Genomic DNA, 12,159 nt, shown 5'->3' with positions numbered 1-12,159 from the left:
AAATGATTGGCAAGTGGGCCAAAAGGCCTTGTGTTGAAATCAACAAATTTAATCCTGATAACTGAGAAGCTGACTCAAATAAATACATATTTTAAAACTAAATTCTAATAGATGCCGATCTTGTTGTGAGGAATGCCAATTGTCTAGCGAAAATATCATACATATGGGAGAGGGTGTGCTTAAAACTGTTTAAAATTCAACAAGTTTTTAGAGTTTTCGAATATCAGATACGAGTGTTTTTGGACTTCATTAACTACGATAATCCGTTGGGTTGCGTAGATTTAGTTAATCGCCTCATTCGATTCGATTATGGTGGTATTGAAGATGGCCCGGCAAATGTTTACGACGGAGTTGGAGAGTCTTCCGTAGCACTTGGGCTTGGTCTTCCAGGCGATGAATACGTAGTAGAATGGAATGCCGGCCACGGTGATCAGGATGCCGATCAAGAGGTTACCTGGCTCCTCCAGATTCGGCAGCAGGACCAATGTCACGCAGATCACCATGAAGATAATGGGCAGCGCGAGATTTACCTTTATGGGGCGTGGCATGTCAGGTCTGAAAGTAAATACGGTAAGTTATTTGAACTGGTTCATCAGTATTGTAATTTATAGCAATTTTTTAAACTTTTGTAAACTGAAACTAAATGAATTGTACCATGGAATAATTTGAAAGGTTCTAACTTTGTGAAATAAAATCTGGTAAAGATTTTTTTGAAATTCTTTAAGTTTTCGTTTTGAAGTTGTAAATCGAAGATTTTAGTTTGGCAAATATTTAATTAAATAATACTTTTTCCGTACTTTAAAACAAATATTTAATAATGGAGGTATATGATTGGTTTTCGAACTGCTACGATTTAATTGAAAACTTATACTTATTAAAGAAAATACCCCTTCAGATATAAACTTAGTATAGAAAGCACTAACCTCTTATGCCGGAGCCACAACATTCCGGCTATGCTGGCCACCACTGAGAGCCAAAGCACCGAACTGAAGTAGTTGATCAACTGGTATACATTATCCGTGAGTAGCATTATCAGCGACATCAGGCACTTAAAGTAGATATTGAAAAGTCTCATTGCAATCCTCGATTAACATGAAAAGCGCTAAAATCAACTTACTGTAAAAATCAGAGAGGGAATCGGGGTCTGCTGCTTGACATGGAAAAGCTGGAAAAACTTGGGCAAGTGACCCTCCTGGGCTCCAGTTGCGAACAGTCGGGCCGAGGTGAAAAGCACCCCATTCACACCCCCCAAAAGTGCTCAAGGCCACGAAAATGGGCACCATGAACGCCAGCGGTCCGAAAACGCGGTTTCCAAAGGTCACAGCCACGGCCAACGAACTGAGCATCTCCGGTTTGTTCACCACTGCGAAATAGGCCAAATTGACCAGAACGTAAATGCCCGTGACCAGAGGCATGGCAATCCAAATGGCACGCGGAAGATTTCTGTCCAATGAAGAAAGATTTACATGAGTATTTCGTTTTATCTGTACATTGGAAAACAGTGCGGAAAACTAAGTGAATAGTTTATAGATATAAGTAATAATACAATAGTTTAATAATAATAAAATAGTTTACAATTTAAAAATTAAAATAAATTTAAATGCTATCCCAATGGTACGAGAAAGATTTTTGCCCAATGAAGAAAGATTTGTAAAAGTATTATCTGTATATTGGAAAAAGATTTGAAAAGAGCGTATATATTTTACGATTTCAAAAAGATGCCACAAAAATTTGATTTTCAATTTTCAATTGTTTGCTGTGTGAAAGAGAACGTGCCATTTAACTAAGAATCCCACTTGGCCTGAAAATGGGGGGAACACTTAAATTGATTGCAGCGCTTCGAGAGCAAATTGAATTCGTTAGGGAGGAGGCAGCATCCCACCCACTCGAACAAACTGGAGGACCCATGACATCAAGGACGCTCAACAAGTTTCAACTTGTTGCTGCCTGCGCATGACGCAACAGGCATGAGTAGGATAAATAATCCTGCTCTACCCCCACCACTTTCGCAGCCATTTGTCATGATGACAGACCCCACCCACTCACTTGTAGGGATCCTGCAGCTCCTCCGTCACAAAGTTCAAGTAGTTCCAACCGCCAAAGGCAAACAGGCCGGAGTAGAAGGCGTAGCCAATGTTGCGGGCACTGTAGGTGCCCTCCCACGGATTGCTGAAGTTCTCCAACTTGCCGGTGGCCATGTAGTAAAGTCCGGCCAGGATAATCATGATGAGGGCCAGCAACTTGCCTACCGTAAACACATCCTGCACCTTCATGGACACCTTCACCGACAGGCAATTGATGGCGGTGAGCAGAGCTGGCAAAAGCGGAATAATTAGAGTTAATTATTGACAGGAGATTGGTTGGTTCACTCACTTAGACAAACGGCGGCCAATAGTTTCACCGACATTTGTGGCGGATCGCAGTCCGGGAAAAAAGGTTTTGCGGCATAATGGGCGAAGGTTAGGGCCACGATGGTCTGAAAACAAAAAATGTATTTTCTTTTATTCAGTTTTCTTTAATTGCTTTCACTGGAGAAAGTTGTTTTGCGTGTTATTGAATTCAATTCCGGTCGAAGGCAGTCGCCACTCAATAAAATTCTATTTATTTGCATCAACAACCCATCAATCAAACAAATAAACATTCCGTAATTCAATTGACGGGTCTTTGGCACTGACCTGCGTTGTTGGCCGGATGATGAGCAGCGCCAGCCAGAGCCGCAGGAATCCCACCAGCGGTCCAAAGGACACCAGCAGATAGGCGTAATCCCCGCCAGATCTAGTGATGCTCGTTCCCAGTTCGGCGTAGCAAAGAGCTCCGATTGTCGACAGAATTCCACACACTGACCAAATCAAAAGGGAGCTTCCCACGGATCTGGAAGAAAATATGGTGTAAGGTACGAGTAAACAAGGAAATTAAACAAAGTAACCTTATATCAGTACAGTAGTACCAACAGTATCTAAATAACTACTATGTATTGAAAAGTAATTAGAATTTAAGAATAGAATAGAAACAAGAAGATTTATATGTACATACATATATTACAATACTGATTTTATGAATGTACAGATTTGTGAAAGTACTTAAATTTTAAAAACCATAAAAAACTCTTCTTTGTGCTAATGGTTTCAATTTCCATGCCTTATTTTTATGACGCACACCTTTTCTTATCAATAACTTAAATGTTTGGCACGCCTTATTGACGTTATTCTTGTAACTGGAAACCAACCCGATCAAAAAACACTTTAAAGCTGACGCAATATTTGCGCGATGTTTCGTGGGCAAATCTTCAAGGGAAATTCGACAACTAATAATTCATCTTAATTGGTGCGAAAGGAATGTTTGTGAGAATCTTTCCGTTAATTAACAGTTAAATTGACCTTTTTGTGCATAAATTGAATTAAGGATGATACTATATGCAGTGTCCACTTACTCGGTGTATATGAAGACTCCAGTCGGCGCGATAAAGATGCCCGATCCAATGATGGTTCCCACTATAATGGCCACTCCATTGATAAGGGTCAGCTTCCGTTTCAGGACAATTTTCTCCTCGCCGGCATTTTCAGTGGGAGTGGTTCCATTTGTGGGCTCAACCAGACTGGTGGTGACTCCATTGGCATATCTGTCCGCCATGATTGAGTGCTGAAACCTGGTTCTCCTTTATTGCTGATTAGCTGTCATTGCCACTGAAAAGTAAAAATAAAAGTATCAAACTTTTGCGTTTTTTGAAACAAAAACAAAAGCGTCTGGCAGGCAATTTTGCTATCAGTAATTGGGAATTCAGCACGTGTTGCGCAAAATGTAAACAAATGGCTGTTTTTTTACATTTGGTTTCTAACTGCGAGTAGGCACTAATTGAAGACTCATTTCTTTGCTTCGTTGGCACCAAACTAATCTCTCATTGTCAGACATAAACTTTAATTACAACTGTTTGCTGACACCACTATCTTCGATACACAAAATTAAGCTTTAAAGTACGCCGTTTTTGGGGTTGGCGTTCTGTTTCCCCATTTATGTTAGTGTGTTTTTATTCTGACGCCTCTGCCGCGTGCCAATTTTCACGATTTCGTCATCATCGCCACTTAAATGCAACGCGTGGCAATGGAATAGTGCAGTTCCAGATTTTTAGTCTTCTGGCATTTGCCCCTTGACTTTTTTTGTAACGTTTGGAATGCAGTTTTGCTGATTATTTTGGTTTTTCTTGTTCGAGTTGTTCGGTTGTAAAACACGATTTAGATTACCTCGAGCGCGACACAACAAAACGGCTTCGACTGCGGACAGCAACTGTGCGTTGGCATCGAGACCGGCATTTTCATACTAAAATTAACGCAATTTCCACCCCAAGAGCCGAGAGGTAGAGAGCGATTTGCGAGTGTGCGCCATAAGCCCCAAAAGAGAGCTGTTTCGAGGGAGAAATCAATGCTCAAAACCGGAAATCGGAGTCGAATTGTTTGTTTACAAATCGGTTTCGGCAGGTGTCCGCTTGAAGTTGCCATTGAAAACTGGTTGTAAATATTTTTGAAAATACAACAAGTGTTTGGTTACGTTTTCAGCAAACGTAAAAGAAATTAAGAAAAACAAGTTCAAACTCCCGCTGAAATTTCAAACACCCTTGCCAGTCACCCTGGAAAGCAGACAGCTGATCCAAATAACATTTATCGATAACAAAGCATCTGTGGCACTGAGTCCATCCCTATAATTTTTTTGTTTTGGTAGTTGCACGTGTTTTCTTTTGATTGCGTTTTAAAGGACCAAAACTAGCAATGTCGGACAAGTAATTACACTAGTAACTTGATAACTATGTTTATTTAAAGCACGATTTCATAATTCACTTCATAGATATGCAGTACCCAACAAATTGCCCGGCAAAACAGTCTCGGTGCTGAAGCATCGCAAGAGGAGGATTCTCCAAGATGAGGCTGTCGTCACGCAGAAGAGAAATGACCGCATCAAGAAGAGGACCGCCACCAAAAACCACCACAAGTTCCGCCGTGCCGAATCCTTCGTAATGGGCTACTTAAAAGCAGAGCGCACGGCGAAGCGAATCAAGCAAACCATTCTTCGCACCAATATCACAGATCAAAGTACCAAGGCAGCCGAGGATTGCAACCCTAAGCTGCTCTTCGTGATGCGCCATGCGGGAAAAAAGATCTTCGACAAGACCACCTCGGATATATTCAGAACCCTTCGCATGCCCTCTCGCCACAATGCCGTCTTCCTAGAAAACACCAAGGAAAACCAACTGTTGCTGCGCGTGATCGAACCTTATGTGGTCTACGGCAATCCATCGCTGAGCTCCGTTCGCGAGCTGGTCTTCAAGAAGGGTTTTGCTCGCATTAACGGCAAGAAGACGGCCATCCAGTCGAACACCATGGTAGAGGAGCAGCTGGGCGAAAAGGGTGTAATTTGCTTGGAGGACATCATTCACGAAATTTGCACAGTGGGCCCGAACTTTGCCGCTGTCAACCAGTTCCTTTGCTCTTTTGCGGTGAGTTTAGTCTTGAATTTCAGCATTTTAAAAATCTTAATGTTTAATTTTCCATTTCGTAGTTGTCGAGTCCGAGCAATGGCTGGCAGAAGAAGGTCTCCGTTTCCTACAAACGCGGCGGTGAATACGGCGATCGCGGCGCTGCTATCAATGAACTGATTGCCCGCTGCTTGTAGAGAAATTAAGATAGTAGACTTTTAAGTGATTGTTCAACCTCAATAACCCATTCTGTACCTAAGCCCAATACAAAATTTATATACAAACTGAGCCTCGAGGTCTTAAATATGAATTATCCTTAAAGGAAATAAGTAGCAGGAGCCACCTTACCAGCAGTTTACTGTATGCCCATAAAAACAATCCTCAGACTATTAAGGAACCACATGAAACTGTCTCTAACGACGTTCCTCATTATCCTGCATGTTTATAAATATGATAAACTCCACCCACGAAACAACTTCCTTGCTCCTTGGCCTTGCGTGTTTCAGCCGAGTTCCCAAATTGAACAAACCAGAAAATCAACTTTTTGCTACGAATAATAAATAACTCATAACCGAGCAGGGGAAGGAAGTAGAAAAGGAATGCCAAATTGAGCTACTTGTTGCCATGAAGGAGGGAAAGTTTTTTTCCGATTAGTCGGAATCAGTGCTACTAACCTAGTGCAACTCGGGACGTCGTACGCTTTCGTTCGGAATTGTCCTAGGCACTGGGCCATAAACTTCAAAACGTTCACGTTCGATTTACTCTCAATGAATTCAAGATTTAAATCCGACGAGTGGGAGGTGGAACGCAATGGACTGAGCAGACTCCTAGCCACATCCCTCAAGGAACCGATTCTGGGCAAGCACTTCGCATTGCCCGGACGCACTGCAGAGGGTCAACACATTGAACTCGACACCAGCCAGAGCTACATTGCCGTATACACTCACCTTAAAGTGCACGCCACCAAAATGCTAGAGAGATTGCCTACGCCGGAAGCGATTGTGCGGCTCCAGGCGGAGATCCAAGCGAACTCAGAGGGAAAGCCCAAGACCCGAGCTGCTAAGCCACGCTGTGACCTTTCACAACTATGATTGTTCTTTTTTAATATAAAGATATTAAGCGGCAGGCCCATAAATTTACACGACCCAAGGATATTTAAACTCGTGTTATAAAATAAAATATTAATCATAATATAAACCTATCTGTAAACCTTTCAAAAAAACCATTACAAATAAAAACACTATCATAAAAACTTATTTAACCCCATATTTTCAATCCTTTTAGCCACCCACATATTGAATAAACCAACAATGAAATTAATATGTTTAATAAAATATATGACGTTATTTTTTTTGAAGGTTCTCTCCAAGGATGCACCATTATCATGTCCTTCCTTTAGGTTCTTGCTAAGTAACTTAAAAATATCCTTGAAATCATTGTAAATCCATTGTGTTTACCAACTTCTTGCTAATAAACGATTAAATAATTATGGTCAAATATTACGATGCGGCCATTTAGCATCGAACATCATCTGATGAACATTGCGTTTTAAATCTTGTACCCTTATCTTCTTGCTAATAAAGGATTAAATAACAGTGCTGCAGTAAGACATTTGGAGTGGGGTTTTCCAAAAGATTCCAATGTGGCAATCGCTGTTAATTGCTTTCATTTAACTTCTGTAACGAAAGTGTTTCCTTGTCATCCTCGCTCTTAGTTCTGCAGGACTCGCACGGCGTTGTACATCTGGGCGATGATGGGCAGCTGCTTCGATTCCCGTCGACACAGACATTTGTAGGCGTGGGACAGCAGTTTGTCCAGGGCAGCCACATCGATCTCGTCGGGCTTGGTGGCCGCGATTTGGATGTTGTGCTCCGTCATTGGCTCCTTCTGCGTGAGCGGGGCGAAAAGTGGACGTGGATCAGTACTGCGGATGGTAAACACTGGCAGCACTTACCAGGTTGTCAAGGTAGGCCAGTAACTGGTGGCCTACGGAGGCAATCTTCAGAAACGCCGACTGCGAGCTCTCCGCGTAGAGATTGAGCCTTCGACCGGCTATCTCCAGCAGCAGGCGGCCCAGCTCCTCGTCGTCACTGATGTCTTGGAGCAGCATCTGGGCCTCCGCATCATACCCGAAGGCGTACAACTCCACCACCTGGAGGAGGGGAAATATATTTAATATATTTTTGAACTCGATGTGTTTCCTCTGTTGTGCTCTCTAACGAATAAACTAACAAACTGAACTTGTAAAGCGAAAGCAGCTTAGGATGCCGCTAAGATAAATTTCAAGGATTCCTAGATCCCAGAATACATGTTTACGAATTTGATTTGCTGAATAACTTGGTGGAAAAAATTCAAACGTTCTATGTTTTGAAAAGCATACATTTTCATATATAGCGAAGAAAAAGTATAATAAATTGTTTGCAATTTGCCAAAACTTAAAAAATTGTCTTATCCAGCAATGAGAAAAATATATATAAATTATCTTACCTGTCGTCTTAGGATGGGAAGTTTATCGACTTCCCAGCTGTCGGCTAGCGCACAAATCTTGGACATGTAGAAGACGTGGTCTAGGATGTACAGTTGTTGCAGGTCCTCCCTAATCAGATCCATAGTGGCGGCCACAAGGCGACACAGAAAATCAGTGCGCTGCTGTTGCAGGACGAGATCAGGTGCGGGCAGAACGTAGGGCAGCTCCTTGTTGATGTCTGCCAACAGAGCCTTGTTGCTCATCGAGTCGAAGAGCGTGGTCAGCGGCTTGGAAATGCGCAGTTGGAAGAAGGACACGAAGTGGAGTACACTACACAGCTCCGTTTGCAGACGGAGCAACTGCGGCATGGCATGGTGCTGCTGGAGTGCCAGAAACTGCAGGGGAAGGGCTCCCTCACTCAGAGACTGCTCGAAGTGCAGCTCCCGCTTATCGTGCTCCATGGAAGTGGAGAAGTGCTGAAGGAACTCTAGGCTGAGTTCCAGAAACTCTGGCACTTTCCCCGCCGACATCTCTAGATCCTGCTGGCACATCTTGTCCACGGGAAGGCGGCCCACCTTCTGAATGAGCTTCGCCGCCGCTTGGAGGGGAAACTTGAGGGTGGCGTTCCACAACATGCAACAGATTCCATGCTTCAGTGCCCAATCGGGTTTTCGGAACTGGTTCAAGCAGAGCAGAGCTGCCTTCAGGTGATCCAGGGACGAGAGCTGCTTGCTCCACTGAACCATGTACTGCCAGGACATTAGGCTTAATAGCACGCCCGATTCCAAGCTGAAGGGAAAGTGGGCCCGGAGCAAAGCCAATCGCTCCAAAATCGGTTCGTGGACATTTTTGCTTGGCGCATGCACTTCCTTTGCCATTTCCAACTGCTCCTCTGACTCGGAGTCCTCGCTGACCTGCTCCTCTTTTTTCTCCTCCTTCGGCCTCGGTTTACTCTCTTCATCCACCTCATTTTCCGGCGGCGTGATCTCCAAAACTTTGCTGGGATGCAGTTGGGCACTGATTAGCCACTTGGCCGTCAGTTCGGTGACAATGCCCTTTCCGCTACTCACAATGCTCTTAAGGCTGCAGTCTGGTGGTTCGTAGGCCATCTCCGGGCCAACAGGTTCTCGGCAGGTGAGTGGCTTTCTAAAAATGATGTATTATTAGTAAAATTATAATCAGAAAGGCAGATTCTGTGCATTACCCTAAAATGGCTCCCAGAACAGCCACATCCTCCAGCTTGCCAGTGAGCAATCCCCACTGCGCTTCGTCATGGGAAATGCGTTCCCAGCGCTCCTCCACCTCGTTTTGCGAGGACTCGTCACAAGATCCCTTAACAAAATGTAAAATTAAGAAATGGGAATCCGTGATTTTACAAGTTTTATACCAACCTCCTTTCTGCTGCGCCACAGGTTACTGGCAACTGTTTTACAGACAATGGCCACCAGCAAACCAGAAAACTGTTTGCTCTCAAGGAGAAGTTCGCGGACCTCCTGCCACCACGGAGAAATGGCATTGTAGGCGTAGTCGTGGATGTGCTCACCAGCCAGATCGCAAATGGTCTGCACCATAGCAGCAATCCTGGACATGTCATCCACTACCTCATCACTAAAATAAGGAAAGAATTAAGGATCGAGATACAAAGGTTAAAAATTAAGAATATCTGACCAGTTATTATACTTAAAGGGCTTTTCCAGCCAAAACCAGATAACTAGTTTAAGCAAATCCTTGCTGGGCAGACATGCCTGACTGATCCACTGCTTGAACTGTCCAAAGCACAGACCTTGGGCAAAAAACTGACTGAAGAGATCAATGCTAACGGCTCCAAACTTGTCGGATTTCTCCATCAGCAGGCTGATGCCATCCGGACTGTCGATATTGAATATGCTCAGGTAATCGACAAACTCCTCGGTTTTGTGCTCCTCCTGCAGCTTGAAGCTTACCTCGCGGGTGGAGGCGGGCTTGTCCTTTTCGCTTCCATCGTCCAGGAGTACAACCAACTTGTTAATCGCCACCAGATCCGCGTCAGAGAGCTCGAGAAGTTCCACGGGCGGTTCATTGTCTTCCCGCTGGTTAGCTTGACTTAAAGTCAAATAAAGATCAGTTAAGCGCTTATAGTTTTCGATTTGAATGACGAACTCCTCGGAAACTATCGTGTCGGGAAGGGGTTTCTCAATGAAGGCATCAATGATGCACTTAAACACCCGTGGCTGTAGCTTCTTGCTCTTGAGAAGCATTTCCAGGCACTGCTGTCGAACTTCTAATGTCTGTAGTTCACTTGCCAGTTCCGCAATTTCGCCCAGCATCACATCTTTGGTATCGCCATGATTGAGAGTTCTCAACTGGTTTCTAAGACGCCTCAGCATGTGTATATCCCGCGATGTCTGCGAACTGGTCTCGCTGAGAGCGTAGTGAAAGGGAATGTGCACCTCCTTCAGGCTGCCGTCACTGGGATCCAGAAACAGGCAGTGATTGATGGCTAAAGTCTTGCGTGACTGGCCAGAGCTACTTGATGATCCTGCACTTCCACCAAGAGCACTGTGATTGTTGTAAACCAACTGTCCGCTTTTCGAGACATTGAAAGCGGCAACCTTGGGACCATTTTGTAGGGCCCAGATGTCCAGACAGCCTAATCGAGGAGCGTAGATCACCAGAAACAAAGCCTTTCGCTTGTGCGTCTTGATCCCGCGCACAGATCGCTCTTTAACTGGAACGAAGGCGCACTGGGCATCGCGATAGCCCTTCCACACACGCAGGATAATGGCCTGCTGCGTGTCCACCAGCATCACACGGTCCAGATTGTCCGTGACAACGGCCAGACGTCCACCTGGTGCCACGGCTAAGGTCAGCCCATCCCTCTTTCCGTCGTACAGGCGACAGCGAATCCTCATCGGCGCTTCTTTTGTGGGAACGGGCAAAGGGGATTCCTCTGGTGATGGTAGTGGCTCTGGGGCGCGGCGAAAGATTCCTCCGAGCAAGTTCTTGTACGCTATTCCAATCACATCCTTCGCAACCTCGGTCATCGACATCGTTTTGTAGCCCTCCTCCGCCTGGAAGAAACCCAAATAGGGCTCTGCCCCGGCGGCCAGAACCTGTGAGCTTCTCGGTGGCGTGGCATGCACCTTGGCAAAGTACCCAAGCCCTATGCTCTGTTGCACAATGTAGTCGTATGTGGGGGGTCGCTGTGTGCTAGATACGGCTGCATCGTTGATCACGCCCTGCCGCTCCTGTTTAAACTTGTACTTTTGGAATGGCACCACATCCACCGTGGGATATGAACTTCGCTCTAGGGCATTTCTTTGCACATTATGTCGGCAGTTGGTCAGTATGGGAAGGATGTCGTGGCCCTGAATGAAGCACAGGCAGCGTGGATAAACGATATAGAGCAGAGAATCGGCCTCGGAATGTCGGGGTGCAGACTGCAACTTGACTCCAATGACTGGATCTTCCTGGCAGCTGGAAAATATACCTTATTTAGCGACGAATTAGTTTGATTTGCCAACTAACCATTGAGAGAATAGCTTCAGGCCTGAATCTGTGTAAAATATGACCATGCCTGAGACCAAGCCCACTGCCACGCAGGTCCATTCGATGGCTCCATCTGTGCTTCGGCTGTGTGTCATTGGCAGGCAGGTGAGACTGGTCACGATTTGGTTGCGATCCTCCAGCTCGCCGCACCAGCTCATTATGTAGGTGTTGGCGTTTCCGTGGCTGCTCCAGCAGGTCGAGAGGAACGCCAACTTTTCACCCTGGGCCAGAGCAATCAGTTCGCCAGTGGGCGAAATGGAGTGGTTTACCGCATTCAACCAGTTGTCATCTGCTTGGTGCGGAAAGGTGATGATACCCTACTGCAGAGGCTAATGCTGAATTAATCTCACCGTGTCCCAGTCCAAAGTACTCCTGAACTTTCCTAAAATCACGGATTTCTCCGCAGTGTTTTACTTCGCAGGCCATTGTCTATTGTTTTCATCACACAGCTGATTTGCTGTAGTGTTGACAATTTCCGATAAAAATAGCTTTTTATAGCGGGTTTGATAACTAAATAATAGCTAATTTAAAATATGATATCGCTGTTTTTATTATCGATTCCCGCGCAACAGGTATCGCCACTCACAACGAACTAAGCGCGCCATAGTTTGACTTAGCTGATAAATAAATTCTTGAAAGTTTTGAGTTAAATAATTCCGAAAATAAATTATTAAAAATCTAAATCCTTAGATAGTTTTTG

The 12,159-nt window shown here is 44.6% G+C and overlaps 4 protein-coding genes across 5 annotated transcripts; 2 read left to right on the top strand and 2 right to left on the bottom strand.

Moving 5' to 3' along the window:
* Positions 1-6: 6 nt before the first annotated feature.
* On the bottom strand, positions 7-3,931 carry LOC108093487 (large neutral amino acids transporter small subunit 1). Its single transcript, XM_017193575.2, is given in 9 exon segments — positions 7-555; positions 924-1,048; positions 1,118-1,249; positions 1,251-1,443; positions 2,047-2,314; positions 2,374-2,476; positions 2,676-2,871; positions 3,431-3,683; positions 3,823-3,931. Coding segments are annotated over 8 exon segments (1,491 nt in total). The 5' UTR covers positions 3,631-3,683; positions 3,823-3,931; the 3' UTR covers positions 7-281.
* A 716-nt stretch (positions 3,932-4,647) lies between these two features.
* Positions 4,648-5,752, top strand: LOC108093488 (60S ribosomal protein L7-4). Of its 2 annotated transcripts, none has more exons than XM_017193576.2 (3): positions 4,648-4,771; positions 4,837-5,485; positions 5,548-5,752. In XM_017193576.2, the coding sequence occupies exons 1-3, from the start codon at positions 4,761-4,763 to the stop codon at positions 5,659-5,661; spliced, it is 774 nt and encodes a 257-aa protein (XP_017049065.1). In that variant the 5' UTR covers positions 4,648-4,760; the 3' UTR covers positions 5,662-5,752. The 2 variants fall into 2 exon arrangements, with proteins under 2 accessions (XP_017049065.1, XP_017049067.1); XM_017193578.2 differs by having other exon boundaries at positions 4,708-4,783.
* Positions 5,753-5,859: 107 nt separating this feature from the next.
* On the top strand, positions 5,860-6,720 carry LOC108093489 (WD repeat-containing protein on Y chromosome). The gene has a single exon (XM_017193579.2). It carries the CDS (start codon positions 6,232-6,234, stop codon positions 6,553-6,555), a length of 324 nt encoding a protein of 107 aa, XP_017049068.1. The 5' UTR covers positions 5,860-6,231; the 3' UTR covers positions 6,556-6,720.
* Positions 6,721-6,775: 55 nt separating this feature from the next.
* Positions 6,776-11,907, bottom strand: LOC108093486 (rab3 GTPase-activating protein regulatory subunit). Its single transcript, XM_017193573.2, has 8 exons — positions 11,810-11,907; positions 11,439-11,748; positions 9,600-11,387; positions 9,323-9,539; positions 9,136-9,263; positions 7,952-9,077; positions 7,419-7,616; positions 6,776-7,351 (listed from the first exon to the last, which is right to left on the bottom strand). Exons 1-8 carry the CDS (start codon positions 11,883-11,885, stop codon positions 7,175-7,177), a joined length of 4,020 nt encoding a protein of 1,339 aa, XP_017049062.1. The 5' UTR covers positions 11,886-11,907; the 3' UTR covers positions 6,776-7,174.
* Between the last annotated feature and the right edge of the window lie 252 nt (positions 11,908-12,159).

This window comes from Drosophila ficusphila, unplaced genomic scaffold (assembly GCF_018152265.1).
Source record: "Drosophila ficusphila isolate 14025-0441.05 unplaced genomic scaffold, ASM1815226v1 contig_607, whole genome shotgun sequence".
Taxonomy (NCBI): Eukaryota; Metazoa; Arthropoda; class Insecta; order Diptera; family Drosophilidae; genus Drosophila; species Drosophila ficusphila.
Note: the sequence above shows the minus strand (reverse complement) of the source record. Positions and strands in the feature narration are given on the sequence as shown.

What these genes read in the sequence shown, in the direction of transcription:
- LOC108093488 (XM_017193576.2), top strand. An exon ending in AGTTCCTTTGCTCTTTTGCG is followed by an intron (nt 5,486 to 5,547) that starts GTGAGTTTAGTC and finishes TCCATTTCGTAG; the next exon opens with TTGTCGAGTCCGAGCAATGG.
- LOC108093489 (XM_017193579.2), top strand. Translation starts at nt 6,232, where the DNA reads ATGAATTCAAGATTTAAATCCGACGAGTGGGAGGTGGAACGCAATGGA.
- LOC108093486 (XM_017193573.2), bottom strand. Translation starts at nt 11,885, where the DNA reads ATGGCCTGCGAAGTAAAACACTGCGGAGAAATCCGTGATTTTAGGAAA. An exon ending in TGTGGCGCAGCAGAAAGGAG is followed by an intron (nt 9,264 to 9,322) that starts GTTGGTATAAAA and finishes CATTTTGTTAAG; the next exon opens with GGATCTTGTGACGAGTCCTC. An exon ending in TTCCCATCCTAAGACGACAG is followed by an intron (nt 7,617 to 7,951) that starts GTAAGATAATTT and finishes CCCCTCCTCCAG; the next exon opens with GTGGTGGAGTTGTACGCCTT.